Source organism: Pelophylax lessonae (genome assembly GCF_965119305.1).
Source record: "Pelophylax lessonae genome assembly, chromosome: 2".
Classification (NCBI taxonomy): Eukaryota; Metazoa; Chordata; class Amphibia; order Anura; family Ranidae; genus Pelophylax; species Pelophylax lessonae.
This window is the reverse complement of record NC_138769.1, coordinates 172,373,124-172,385,572: the sequence shown is the minus strand read 5'-3', so window position 1 is coordinate 172,385,572 and position 12,449 is coordinate 172,373,124. Positions and strand designations below refer to the sequence as shown.

The 12,449-nt window shown below is 43.8% G+C and overlaps 1 protein-coding gene across 2 annotated transcripts in view; it reads right to left on the bottom strand.

Annotated features, from left to right (window-relative positions):
• The window catches only part of RPS6KA3 (ribosomal protein S6 kinase A3), a 319,536-nt gene that overhangs the window by 107,393 nt on the left and 199,694 nt on the right, over window positions 1-12,449 (bottom strand). For both annotated transcript variants that reach the window (XM_082245344.1, XM_082245345.1), the window contains one exon: window positions 4,950-5,020. In XM_082245344.1, coding sequence (XP_082101470.1) covers window positions 4,950-5,020 — 71 coding nt within the window. The remainder of the gene's footprint in view (window positions 1-4,949; window positions 5,021-12,449) is intronic.

Genomic DNA, 12,449 nt, shown 5'->3' with positions numbered 1-12,449 from the left:
AGATAAGCATCCTTGATGTTGATAGAGGCAAGGGAATCCCCTCCCGACGCACGGATGCCACCACCGTGCGAATGGACCTTATTCTGAAATTCTGCACCCGCACAAAGCAGTTCAGTGCCTTGAGGTCCAGGATTGAACGCACCTTGCCTTTCTTCCTGTGAACTGTAAACAGGTTTGAGTAAAAACCCTGAAAATGTTCCGAAGTCGGAACCGGGACAATCACCCCTTGATGTAACAGGTCTTGTACCGCCCCAAAACAGACCCTGTAAGTAGTCTGGGGACAGGCAAAAGTTGGAAGGAAAGAACCTTGCCGGGGGACAAATGCGAAACTCGATCTTATAGCCAGACCAAATGACTTTGTAGACCAACTTGTATTGCACCAGGGAAGTCCACAGGTCCAGGAAACTAGCGAAGACATCCCCCCCACCCCCGATACAGGTGAGGGTGCACCTTCATGCTGAAGGAGCCTTGTACGTGGGCCTGAAGAAGCCCGCTCTTGGTTTGCCAGTCCAGGTTCATTTGGGATCCTCCAGAGGAGGCCCTGAAAGGCTTCGAGCCCTTGTCAGTCGACCCTGAGGGACAAAAAAACTTCTTATGAGCCAAAAAGGAAGGCCCACATCTACGACGAGGTTCCTTGCCCCTAGTAGCCTGCGGAAGAAAGGTACTCTTCCCCCCTGTGAGACCTTTTAGGAGGTCTTTCAGGGTAGCTCCAATCTGGTGATCTGCTTGAAAGGTAAGATCTGTCAAGGCCTTTTTAGAAGTCTGGTCCGCAGACCAGCATTTGATCCAAAAGACACACTGAAGGACCACTGCCAAAACAGAAAGCCAAGCGACTAGGGGAGCTGCATCCAAAGAGGCATCACAGATAAGGTCCCTTTCCCACTTGTGCGACTTCAAAGTCGCACGATTTTGATGCGAGTTTGACTAGGCTTATAATGTCTTACTCAAAACGCATCAAAATCATGCCAAAAGTAGTGCAGGGACTACTTTGAAGTCGGTGCGACTTCAAGTCGCACAGATATGAATGGGGCTCATTGGAAATCATGGAGAACGACTTGTCATGCGATTTTGCAGTGCCAAATCACATGACAAGTCGCACAAGTGTGAAAGGGGCCTTAACTGCAGCCCCTGAACCAACTAGTCCGCTAGCTCAGCAAAGGCAAGGGGGACCTGCCTAACCTCCAGGTTACAGCATAAAAGTTTAGCCTGTTTGGTCAGAGTTTGCAGCACCAGGGCAATGGTGAATACCGGCCTCATTGCCAAACCATCTAGAGTGTACATGTTGGGGGCCACGGCCCCCGCCTCCTGTCAGCCAAATCCATAAAGGCCGGGGAATCTTCGACCGGAATCATGGTTGCCTTGTTCAGTTTGGAAACTGGAGAATCCACCATCGGTTGAACAGTCCACTTCTTAAGAAGGGACTCCTCATAGGGGTAACACCTAGTAAAGCGCTTAGGGACCTCACAGGGACACTTTGGTCGCCCCAATCTTTAGCGACAATTCCATCAAAATAGGCGGGGAAAGGAAATCCGCTCTGGATGAGAGCCAAAGAGAACCTCCGTCGCAGCTGCATCCTCCATCCTCAAGGTCTCACGCAAAGATACAATCACCAGATTCCACCTTTTGTACGCGGTTGCAGACGTGGAGGAATCTTCCTCACCAGAGGATTCCGGCGTGTGGAATATAAATACAGCGTACCTGTAACGTATTCACAGCGCATCACTTTTTCCACATTTTGTGTTACAGCCTTATTCGAAAATGGAATAATAAATAAATTCCTTATTTTCCTCAAAATTCTACAAACAGTACCCCATAATGACAACGTGAAAGAAGTTTGTTTGAAATCATTTCAAATTTAAAGGGGAGTTCCACCCAAAAGGGGAACTTCACTTATACGCTTCCTCCTGACAGGTACCTTTCCCTACTTCTAGGAAACAGCGCTGCAGCGCGGCCCCTCCTTTTTCCTTCGCTGCCAGGCTAATTACAAAGCGCACCGCGCTTTGCGCATGTGCATTAGGTAACCAGCAGTGAAGCTGAAAGGCTTCACTGCCGGGTTCCCTTACCAAGGATGGCGGCGGCAGCACCCGAGAGCCGATGCGAAAATCGGCTTCGGGTGCAGACATTGCGGACTCCCTGGACAAGTCCTATTTAAAAGTCAGCAGTTACAATATTTGTAGCTTAATTTTTTCATGGGGGCGCGGAACTCCGCTTTAATGAAAATAAACAAAAAAAATACCATGTATACAAGTATTAACAGCCTTTGCCATGACACTCAAAACTGAGCTTAGGTGCATCCTGTTTCCACTGTTCATCCTTGAGATGTCCACCTGTGGTAAATTCAGTTGATTGGACATGATTTGGAAAGGGACACACCTGTCTATATAAAGGTCCCACAGTTAACAGTGCATGTCAGAACACAAAACAAGCCATGAAGTCCAAGGAATTGTCTGTAGATCTTCGCGACAGGATTGTATAGAGGCACAGATAGGGGAAAGATGCAGAAAAAATTCTGCAACATTGAAGTTCTCAATAAGCACAGTGGCCTCCATAATTCATAAATTTGACTCTTCCAAGAGTGGGCCGCTTGGCCAAACTGAGCGTTTGGGGGAGAAAGACCTTGGTCAGGGAGGTGACCAAGAACGGATGGTCACTCTGACAGAGCTCCAGTGTTTCTCTGTGTAGAGAGGAGAACCTTCCAGAAGAATAACCATCTCTGGAGCACTCCACCATCAGGACTGTATGGTAGAGTGGCCAGAGGGAAGCCACTCCTCAGTAAAAAAACACGAAAGCTCGCCTGAAGTTTGCCAAAAGTCACCTGAAGGACTATCAGACCATGAGAAACAAACTTCTCTGGTCTGAGATGGAACTCTTTGGTTATGTCTGGAGAAAACAAGGCACCACTCATCACCTGGCCAATATAATCCCTTTAAGTATTGAGCAAAGGCTGTTAATACTTGTGAATTTCAAACAAACTTCTTTCACATTGTCATTATCGGGTATTATTTGTAGAATTTTGAGGAATAGAAGGAATTTAATCAATTTTGCAATAACGCTGTAACATAAAAAGTAGAAAATGTGAAGTGCTGTGAATACTTTCCAGATGCACTGTACACTATGTCACTTATTGCACGTTATGGAAGCTGGACTATACAAGCTGAACCAGTATTCTGTTCTCACAATCATGAGATATAAAGAAGCCCCTTCAAGGCCCATTTAGATCAATCGGGTATGAAAACACAAATCACAACTCATGCCCTGCTACGTCTGTCAATGCACTAATACAGTAGCAGCCAACACAGCAGCACTGCAATGTATCACAGGGCACATACCGTGCTGTAGTGTGCTGCATCATAAATGGTGAAGTTCATTTTTAGCTGCCCTAATCAAATCTTACTTTTGTTCACAGCTTGCGTATAAATGGGTACTTAAAAGTGTAACTGTGGCCATATTGTATTCACTCTTTTCACAGAATGAGGAAGGACCTGTTAGACTGTCATTTCTGGACCAGATGATAGGTGGTTACCACAACAGCAAGTGAAGGGAAACGCTTCAAAAGGGTTACCAAAAGTAGGAGAAACACTGTTTAATTAGAAAGTAAGAGACTGGTAAAATTTTTACTGTGTTCTGTGCCCACATTAGGGTAATTTCCATACTTTTGCCCTAATAACAGGGTGGCAACTTAACAGGAAATCTGTGAAAAATTACTAGCAGGGACACAACGTTCCAACCCTTACAGCAGTATTAAACCCTAAGGCTACGTTCACATGTTAGCGCAGCGGACCGCGGGCAGAATCACCGCAATTCTGCCCGCGATCCGGAAATCATTGCAAATCGCGGGAAGCCTGTGCGTTGCCGTTGATTTGCAATGGCACCCCAAACGCTGTGCGATGTTGCTGTGATTTCTGCCTGTCGAATCCCGGTAACCTCTCGCAAACAAAATCGCGGGTCGCATGACGCCCCAAAGAAGCTCTTGTACCTTTTTGGGCATCATGCGACCCGCGACTTTCTTTGTGCGATGTTACCGCGATTCAGCAGGCGGAAATCGCGGCAAAACATCACACAGCGTTTGGGGTGCCATTGCAAATCAACGGCAACGCAGAGGCGTCCCGCGATTTGCAATGATTTCCGGATCTGCCCGCTGTCCGCTACGCTAACATGTGAACGTAGCCTTAAGCAAACCTATTGCAGCTTTCCAATTTTTATATGTGATGGCTGTATTTGTTTCCTATAATAAGGTTTCTTTCTTCTATTTTTACCTGGTGATCCAGCCAGCAAGTCTGTTGCAGTTATGCAGTTACAGGGATAAGACAGAACATTTAACACTGGCAGGGGTGCTTAAAATGATCAGCTATTAGCCATGTAAAACCTTTATCTCAAAAAGAAAAAAACAGTTTTCTGTAACCGATAATAAAGTGTTAGCTGGAGTCCAGCTTCAATTTGTTAGTTTATCTAAATCTGTTAGTACTTCCAACACTCCCTTCCCCCCAGACTGACAATGCCATTATACAAATCCGTGCCCTGTGCGCCTTTATCCAGAGTGTGTTACTGGCCAGATCATCAGAGGAAAATAGTAAAAAAAAAAAAAAATGCAACTACCACATCCAATGATTAATAAGAATGATGAATATTTAATTTTCAGTTTAGGGTTTAATACCACTTTAACAAAAAAAAAAAAAAAAAAAAAAAAAACGGTAAGGTTGTACCAATCATTTCAATATCGTCATAAGCGCTTAGCCAGATGGGCTTCATTTTTGTGATTTTGAACACAGTTCTTTACTGAGCAGGTAAAATCACTGAACTCTTAATTTAAGAAGTATCAAATAATCTTGTACTTAACACCAGCCATCCTCCTTTTCCTAAAACATTACTAAAAGTGTCTAAGTGAAATGTCAGGTCCCACTTGACTAAAGATTCATAACATTAAGTGCTTACAAGCAGCTATTACTCACTTCAAAATCATGGTCATGGTTTCCTTTCTGTCCTTTCCTTGAAAAGGTAAGGTGCCAGTAAGCATTTCAAACTAAGGGTAGAAGATGCAGACAGTGTGAGATGCGTGCACTGACAGCAAAGATCAGTAAATATACAATATTTCAGCTAAAAAAAAAAAAGTATTCCCCTTCAGTTTATGAATGTATCCCTATTTGCAATATTGATCATTATCGATTAGACCAAATACATAGCCAGCTTGTTGAAGAAATATCACACCAAGATACTGTTCTGTAATCATTGTCCGTTACATAAACTTTTACATGATTATGAGCAATTGCACAACACTGCAACCTCTGTTGCTACAGGAGGTCCCAACATTATACAGAAACTCCTGTAGTAACCTTGGAAAGTTACATAAAAGTACATCTTGCAGTCATTTTAAACTAAATACCCAGCTTAAAGATGAACTCCACTCTTGCCTTCAAGACTTCCACAATTGTACAGGCTCCTGTCCTGTAATGAAATTTCTTATTCTAATTTTACTTCACACTGTGAGCACAACAGAAGCTGCAGTAATTCAGAAACGAGCATGCCTCAGCATGTTCCAGCATCAGTGGGAGTAGACAGTGTCTCAGGCATCATGGCCAATGGAAGAGGAAATAAAAACTATTATTAGTATCAGCGAGAGAAATACTGCCCTATGTGTTTGCCGCTGGGAAAAATTACGCCCCACTGGTTGTGTTAATGAGAGCAATGCCCACTACTGATATCAGTGGGAAGAACAGTGCCAAGGGCTGGAAAAGGGAAACATCTGGTCCGTGGTCTGCTGGTTGGAGACCATTATACTAGTTGTTCCACCCCATCCTTGCCCCTGGCCCACATTTTTCATGTAATGAACTTCAAATCTTTCTATCTTGGAGGTTATGCATCACATGTGGGCATTACCTAGGGCAGAGTGCATGCAAATGCAGTACAGCGCCCTAATGGCCCCTCCCATCAGCCATGATCTGTTTGAATTAAATAGAGAAGCAGGGACCAAGCTTTGACCTAAAATAAAGTATGCAATAGAAATGTAAAAAGTTTATTTAAAAATGTTATGAGCACATTAATGAGGGAGAAGGGAGGAACCAGGGAAAGCAAATTAAAGTGATTGTAAACGTTCTTTTTTTAACAGATAGGTCTATACTAACCTGCTCCGTGCAAAGGTTTTGCACAGAACAGCACCGATCCTCCTCTTCTGGGATCCCCTGCCGGCCCTCCAGGCCCCTCCTTCTCACAGGGTGCCCCCATGGAAAGCCAATTTCCATGGGAGCACCGCGCAGGCTTGCCTCCGATTCCCACTACTGCGTCCATTGACACAGACAGCGGGACTTGGCCCCAACCCCTGCATCACAGCTTTTGATTAACAGCACTGGGAACCAATGGCTTCTGCTGCTACCAATCCGTCCAATGAGTAGAGCAACAGGGGCTTGAGCCACTGCGCTCATGGACATGGCTGGATCAGATCGGGTTCAGGTAAGAAAAAGGGGGGGGGGGAGCTGCAGCACAGAAGGTTTTACAACCACTTTAAACTTACACCTGTTTCTCTTGCCGTATCTGTGGATACAGGCTGCTGTAAGCAGTATCTTGATGGATTACAATTTACTTTAAAGTTTATTATGACCATTGCCAGTTTTCTGTCACTTGAAAAACAGAGCAACACGCAGAGCAAATAATTTGTGTTTTTTTTTGCTTTTTCATCAAGACTCCTTGACAGTTAGATGTGCATTTAAATAGAATGAATAAAACAGACTATTCTGGCAACTAAAATGTTGTTTACAAGAATGCTAGCCATAATATGACAGGTTTTACTAGAACTAAGGGTTTCCTCTCCACAGAACTACAAACATGCTGGAGCAGACATGCTTCAAGTAAGAAGACATCTCTACTGCTGAGAGAACAGCTGGGAAAGATTTCAGCATGTATGAAGACAAGCAACCTTTTACTCCAGTATTCCTATAACAAAAGCTATACATGCTACATTAAAGGACAACGGGTTGCTATGAAGGTGGGGTGGAACAATTGTTAAGAGCAAGAACAGCTAGACATAGGTTGTAACCTAAAGTGTACTAACACTTAAAATGGCTGTAAAACCTTAGCATATAGCCAGTAACTGGCCCCAGGTGTTAGATTAAACAAATCCTCATGCATAAGTTGTACATGTTTATCCACAGCCCTCTGTCCTCTACAGTCTTGTAAAACATACAGAACAATTTTTTTCTCAGCAGCAGAAAGCAAGGGGCGGGGATCTGACCTCGCACAGACTACAGAGCTAAAGCACAGAGTTCAGTGAAATCTGAGTTCTGATTGGATGGAAGGGATACACTCCTTTCACACAGCACACAATCAGAGCAGAGGCTGCCAAACACAGATTGGAGCTCCTTCTCCCATCTCTTGGAGTCACCAGTGACTCATGCAGAAAGCAGAGGAAGGAGACCGCAGAGAGAAATAACACTTGGTGCTTTGGATAGAGGCAAGTACACACCATAAAAGGACATTATTTGTTCATTTTTCACGTCAGAGGCTTACAACCACTTAAAAGAAAAAAAAAAAAAAAAAAGGAAAACAGGTCACTTAAAAGCTGACTAGGAATTCTTATCAGTGGGAGTAGGTATACTCCACTAAGCTACACTGGCAACAGACTAACTTAGCGGCCTATGTATAATGCAATTGTTTTCCAATACCTCTGTATAGAGGCTGCAATCTTGGAAGATGTGGTGCTTTGCATTTTCATTTCAGAGACTCCAGCATGGAGAGCAATGAGTATCACAGCAGTGATCCCACCAAATCTCCCGAGACTAGCAGTCAAAACTCAGATTTCAATTCATAAATACAGCTTTAAAGCTGTAGGCACAGGAGTGTCTAGGCACCCACACATCTGTTTTTTGGTTAAATTAAAAACCAAAATGATGTAGCTTTTTCAGGAAACTGCTAGGGCACTGGGAACCAATGGCTTATATATATATATATATATATATATATACACACACACACACACACACACACACACACACACACACACTCCCTTTAACATAGCAAATCTTCACTTGTTGAGTTTAGTTCCACTTTAACCACCTCCTTCCCAAGCCTATTCTGACACTTCACTCCTACATGCAAAAGAAAAAAAAAAAAAAAAGGATTTTTTACTTACTGTAAAATCCATTTCTCTGATGTTCATTGATGGGACACAGCTCCTGGTATTCATACCATTGGGTTATACTGCTCCCTACAGGAGTAGAACACTAAGCAGAAAAATAATTCTGGCCACACCCATGGGCAGCCCCAGGGGGTATACTGCCTTTCTCTGTTATTGCCGCTTAGTTATGTTACAAGCAGTGTCAGAAGAATTATAACTCCAGAGGTGTCGGTGCTTCTTCCATCAATGAACATCCGAGAAAGGGATTTTACGGTAAGTCAAAAATCACATTTTCTCTTTCATTCATTGACACAGCTCCCAATATTTATAACCATTGGGACATCCCAAAGCAGTGTTAAACATGAGGGGTGGGAACAACAAAAAAAATTCCCAAGACTAAACATTAGCAAACCAGGCAACAGGAGCACAACCAAACAAGTGGAGCCTACCTGGAAAACACAATACACCCTCAAATAGTATCAGGTCCTCTTAACGGCAGCCTGCAAAACCTTTCGGCCAAATAAAGCATCCGCAGATGTCAACACATCCACTTTGTAAAAGTGTGCACCGACGACCAGGTGGCCGCTTTGCAAACCTGCATCACAGACGCCTCTTGACGGAAAGCCCAGAAGGCATTAAGCGCCCTAGTAGAGAGTGCGCCTTGACAAGGAAAAGAGGAACTTGACCCCTGATGGATTAGGCCTGAACCATCATCTGTCTGATCCATCTAGAAATGGTTGCAGAGGAAGCAGACAACCCTTTTCAAGGTCCATCCGTGAGCAAGAGAGTCTGACTTCCTGAAAGACTCCGTAGCTGCCAGGTACACCCAAGGCATGCAAGGCAGTTTCCTTTGGATGTTTAGCCCTGGGACACAGGGAAGGCAACACAATGTCTTCATTCAAATGAAAACCAAACAATCTTTGGAAGGAACGACGGACAAAGGCGAAGAACCCCCTTATTCCTGTGAATCACCAGGTAAGGTGAACGACAGGATAACGCCACCAGTTCTGACACCCTGTGCACAGAGGTGATTAGCCACTAAAAAGGCCACCTTGTGGGACAGGGTAAGCAATCTCCCAAATATTTTCAAAAGGTGGCTTCTGTAGAGCTGAAAGCACCAAATCAAGATCCCAAGGCGGCAACGGAGCCCGCACTGGAGAACCCAAATATCGGACACCCTGAAGAAAGGTATGCACCAGGGAGTATGTGGCCAAAGGTCGTTGGAAGACGACTACCAAAAATGATTCCTGGCCCTTGATAGTACTAAAGGCCAATTTCTGCTCAAGCCCCCCACTGAAGGAAAGTCAAGATCTGTCCCACCGAGAAGGAGCGAGAAAGAACCCCAAGAGACTCACACCACGCAATGTACGTCTTCCATGTACGATGGTAGATGTTCCTAGAGGCAGATTTCCTAGCTTTCAACAGTGTAGGAATCACAGACTCAGATAAACCCCTATCTTTCAGCACCTGTCGTTCAACAGCCAAGCCGTCAAAGACAGCGACGGTAAAGCAGGATGGAAAAATAAGTCCTTGGGACAGCAGATCCTCGGAGAGGAAGCTGCCAAGAAACATCAGTGATCAGCAGCACCAGATTGGCGTAACAAGCCCTGGGAGGCCTGGAGAGGCCAGTCTGGAGCCACTAAGAGGACTGGAATCCCTTCTGCCTCGATCCTGCATAGAATTCTTGGCAAAAGCTTGAGAGGAGGTAAGGTGTAATTCAGACGATACTGACCCCACGGGGCCACCACGAGCCACAAACCTCTGCGCCTTTCTGTTGAGCCCAGATGCCAACAGATCCACCTCGGGGGTGCCCCACTGGAGAGACAGCTGATTAAAGGGCCACTCCCCGTGGTCCAAAGCCTGGCAACTGAGGTAATCCGCCTGCCATATTTCCACCCGGGGAATGTGTACAGCGGAGAGGGCTGGAACGTTCTGACCAGCTTAGGATGCCGGCTACCTCCAGAGCCGCCAGGACACTTCTTGGTGATTGACATAAGCCAGAGCCGTGGTATTTTCAGATTAAATGCACACTGAACAACCCTGAAGTTTATCCATCCAGTGATCCAGACATAGTCTGATCGCTCGGAATTCCAAGACATTGATCGGTAGTCTGGACTCTTTCAGCGTCCAGATTCCCTGAGCAGAATGCTTACAGAGGACTCCTCCCCAGGTGGACAGGCTGGCATCCGTGGTGATCACTGTCCAATACAAGGGGAGGTAGGAATTTCCCAGCTGGAGAACGAAGCCACCATATCAGGGACTCCTTCGTGCCCTGACTTAGCCAGATCTGATTGTCCCATATGGCCAGATTTTCCCTTTGCAGGGACCTCGTATGGAACTGTGCAAACAGAACCTCCTTGAAGGTAGACACCATCAGGAATCCAACACAGGTGAACCGCTCTAGGTAGAGTATGATTCAGGTGCAGGTCGGATCCGCCATCCAGATGAATAATCAAACATAGAAAAAAGGTGACAGCACTCCGAAAATTGAAATCAAATAGGAGTAATTTTATTCTTCATCACAGGCATCAAAATAAGACTGGTGAGACATGGGACAGGTAAAAGGTTGACGCGTTTCATGACACAAAGGGTCGCTTACTCATAACCATACAAATTGTGACTGTGAAAAGACCACAGATAAAGGGAAATTGGCAGCTAAACACCATTCAAGGTAATTGAAGCATCCATTAAAAGGAAGCAACTCCCATCACCTGTGGTCTAAATCCACAGACAAAAAACACCAAACAATTGATTGCATATTTTAACATACAACAAAAGAAACAATTAAAACATAATACAAAAACATACGAATAAAATTATATGAAAACATATGAAATATATATATATATATATATATAAAGGATATATTTACATACATACACACATATATACATATATATATATATATATATATATATATAAATAAATACATACATAAAAAATGTATGCTGCTGTATGCGATGTGAAAAATGTAATCCAAAAAATCTTTTTGTAAATGCACCATAATTAATATATGCATAAAAACAATATATATGTGAGAAAGTGCAAAATGAAATGGAAAAAATGCAAAAAAAAATTGGGAGGAAAGTGACCTATTATTTTGTGTATAGAAGAGTATATGGAATCAAAATCCAGCATAGCAAATATTATGTCAACTGGTTCTGACCATACAAAATGCTAAAAGGCAAAAATATGTTGATCAATCTTTTTATTTTTGCCTTTTGTATGGTCAGAACCAGTTGACATAATATTTGCTATGCTGGATTTTGATTCCATATACTGTTCTATACACATAAAATAATTGGTCACTTTCCTCCCAATTTTTTTTTGCATTTTTTCCATTTCATTTTGCACTTTTTCTCACATATATTATTTTTATGCATATATTATGGTGCATTTACAAAAAGATTTTTTGGATTACATTTTTCACATCACATACAGCAGCATACATTTGTATGGTTATGAGTAAGCGATCCTTTGTGTCGTGAAACGCTTCAACCTTTTACCTGTCCCATGTCTCACCAGTCTTATTTTGATGCCTGTGATGAAGAATAAAATTACTCCTTTTTGATTTCAATTTTCAGAGTGCGGTCACCTTTTTTCTATGTTTGATTAGACACTATCAGGCCCAGCACCCACATGCAAGTCTGGAGGGATGACCATTTGTTGGACAGTAGGAGGGGAATTGCAGCCTGCAATTTCTGGCATTTGTCCAGAGGAAAGAGCACTCTAGCTACGGCCAAGTCCAGAGTCAGACCCAGACAGTCCAGCTTTGTGGACGGAACTAGAGCAGACTTCTGAAAATTCAGAATCCAGCCAAACTCCCGCAGAATTTGTATTGTGATCTCCAGGTTCTCCACCAGAGCAGAGGGAGACACTGCTCGCAGAAGTAGATTGTCCATGTAGCCTTGTACCATGATCCCCGATGTCATAGAAAAACTAGCACCGGGGCTAACACTTTTGTGAAGACCCGAGGAGCAGATGCGAGACCAAAGGGTAGCGTCACAAACTGATAATGCTCCTCTCCCACAGCAAAGCTGAGAAAAAGCTGGTAACCGGCACATACTGGAATGTTAAGGTAGGCATTCTTGATATCGATAGAGGCGAGGAAATCCCCCTGACGCAGGAATGCCACCACTGTATGAATGGACTATTTTGACCTTCTGTACCCGCACAAAGCAGTTTAGCGCCTTGAGGTCCAAGATTGGAAGTATATTACCCTCCTTCCTGGGAACTGAGAACAGATTTGAGTAAAAACCCTGAAAATGTTCTGAGGTCGGAACCGGGACAATCACCCCTTGAAGGAACAGGTCTTGTACCTCCCTAAATGGGACCTGTAAGCGGT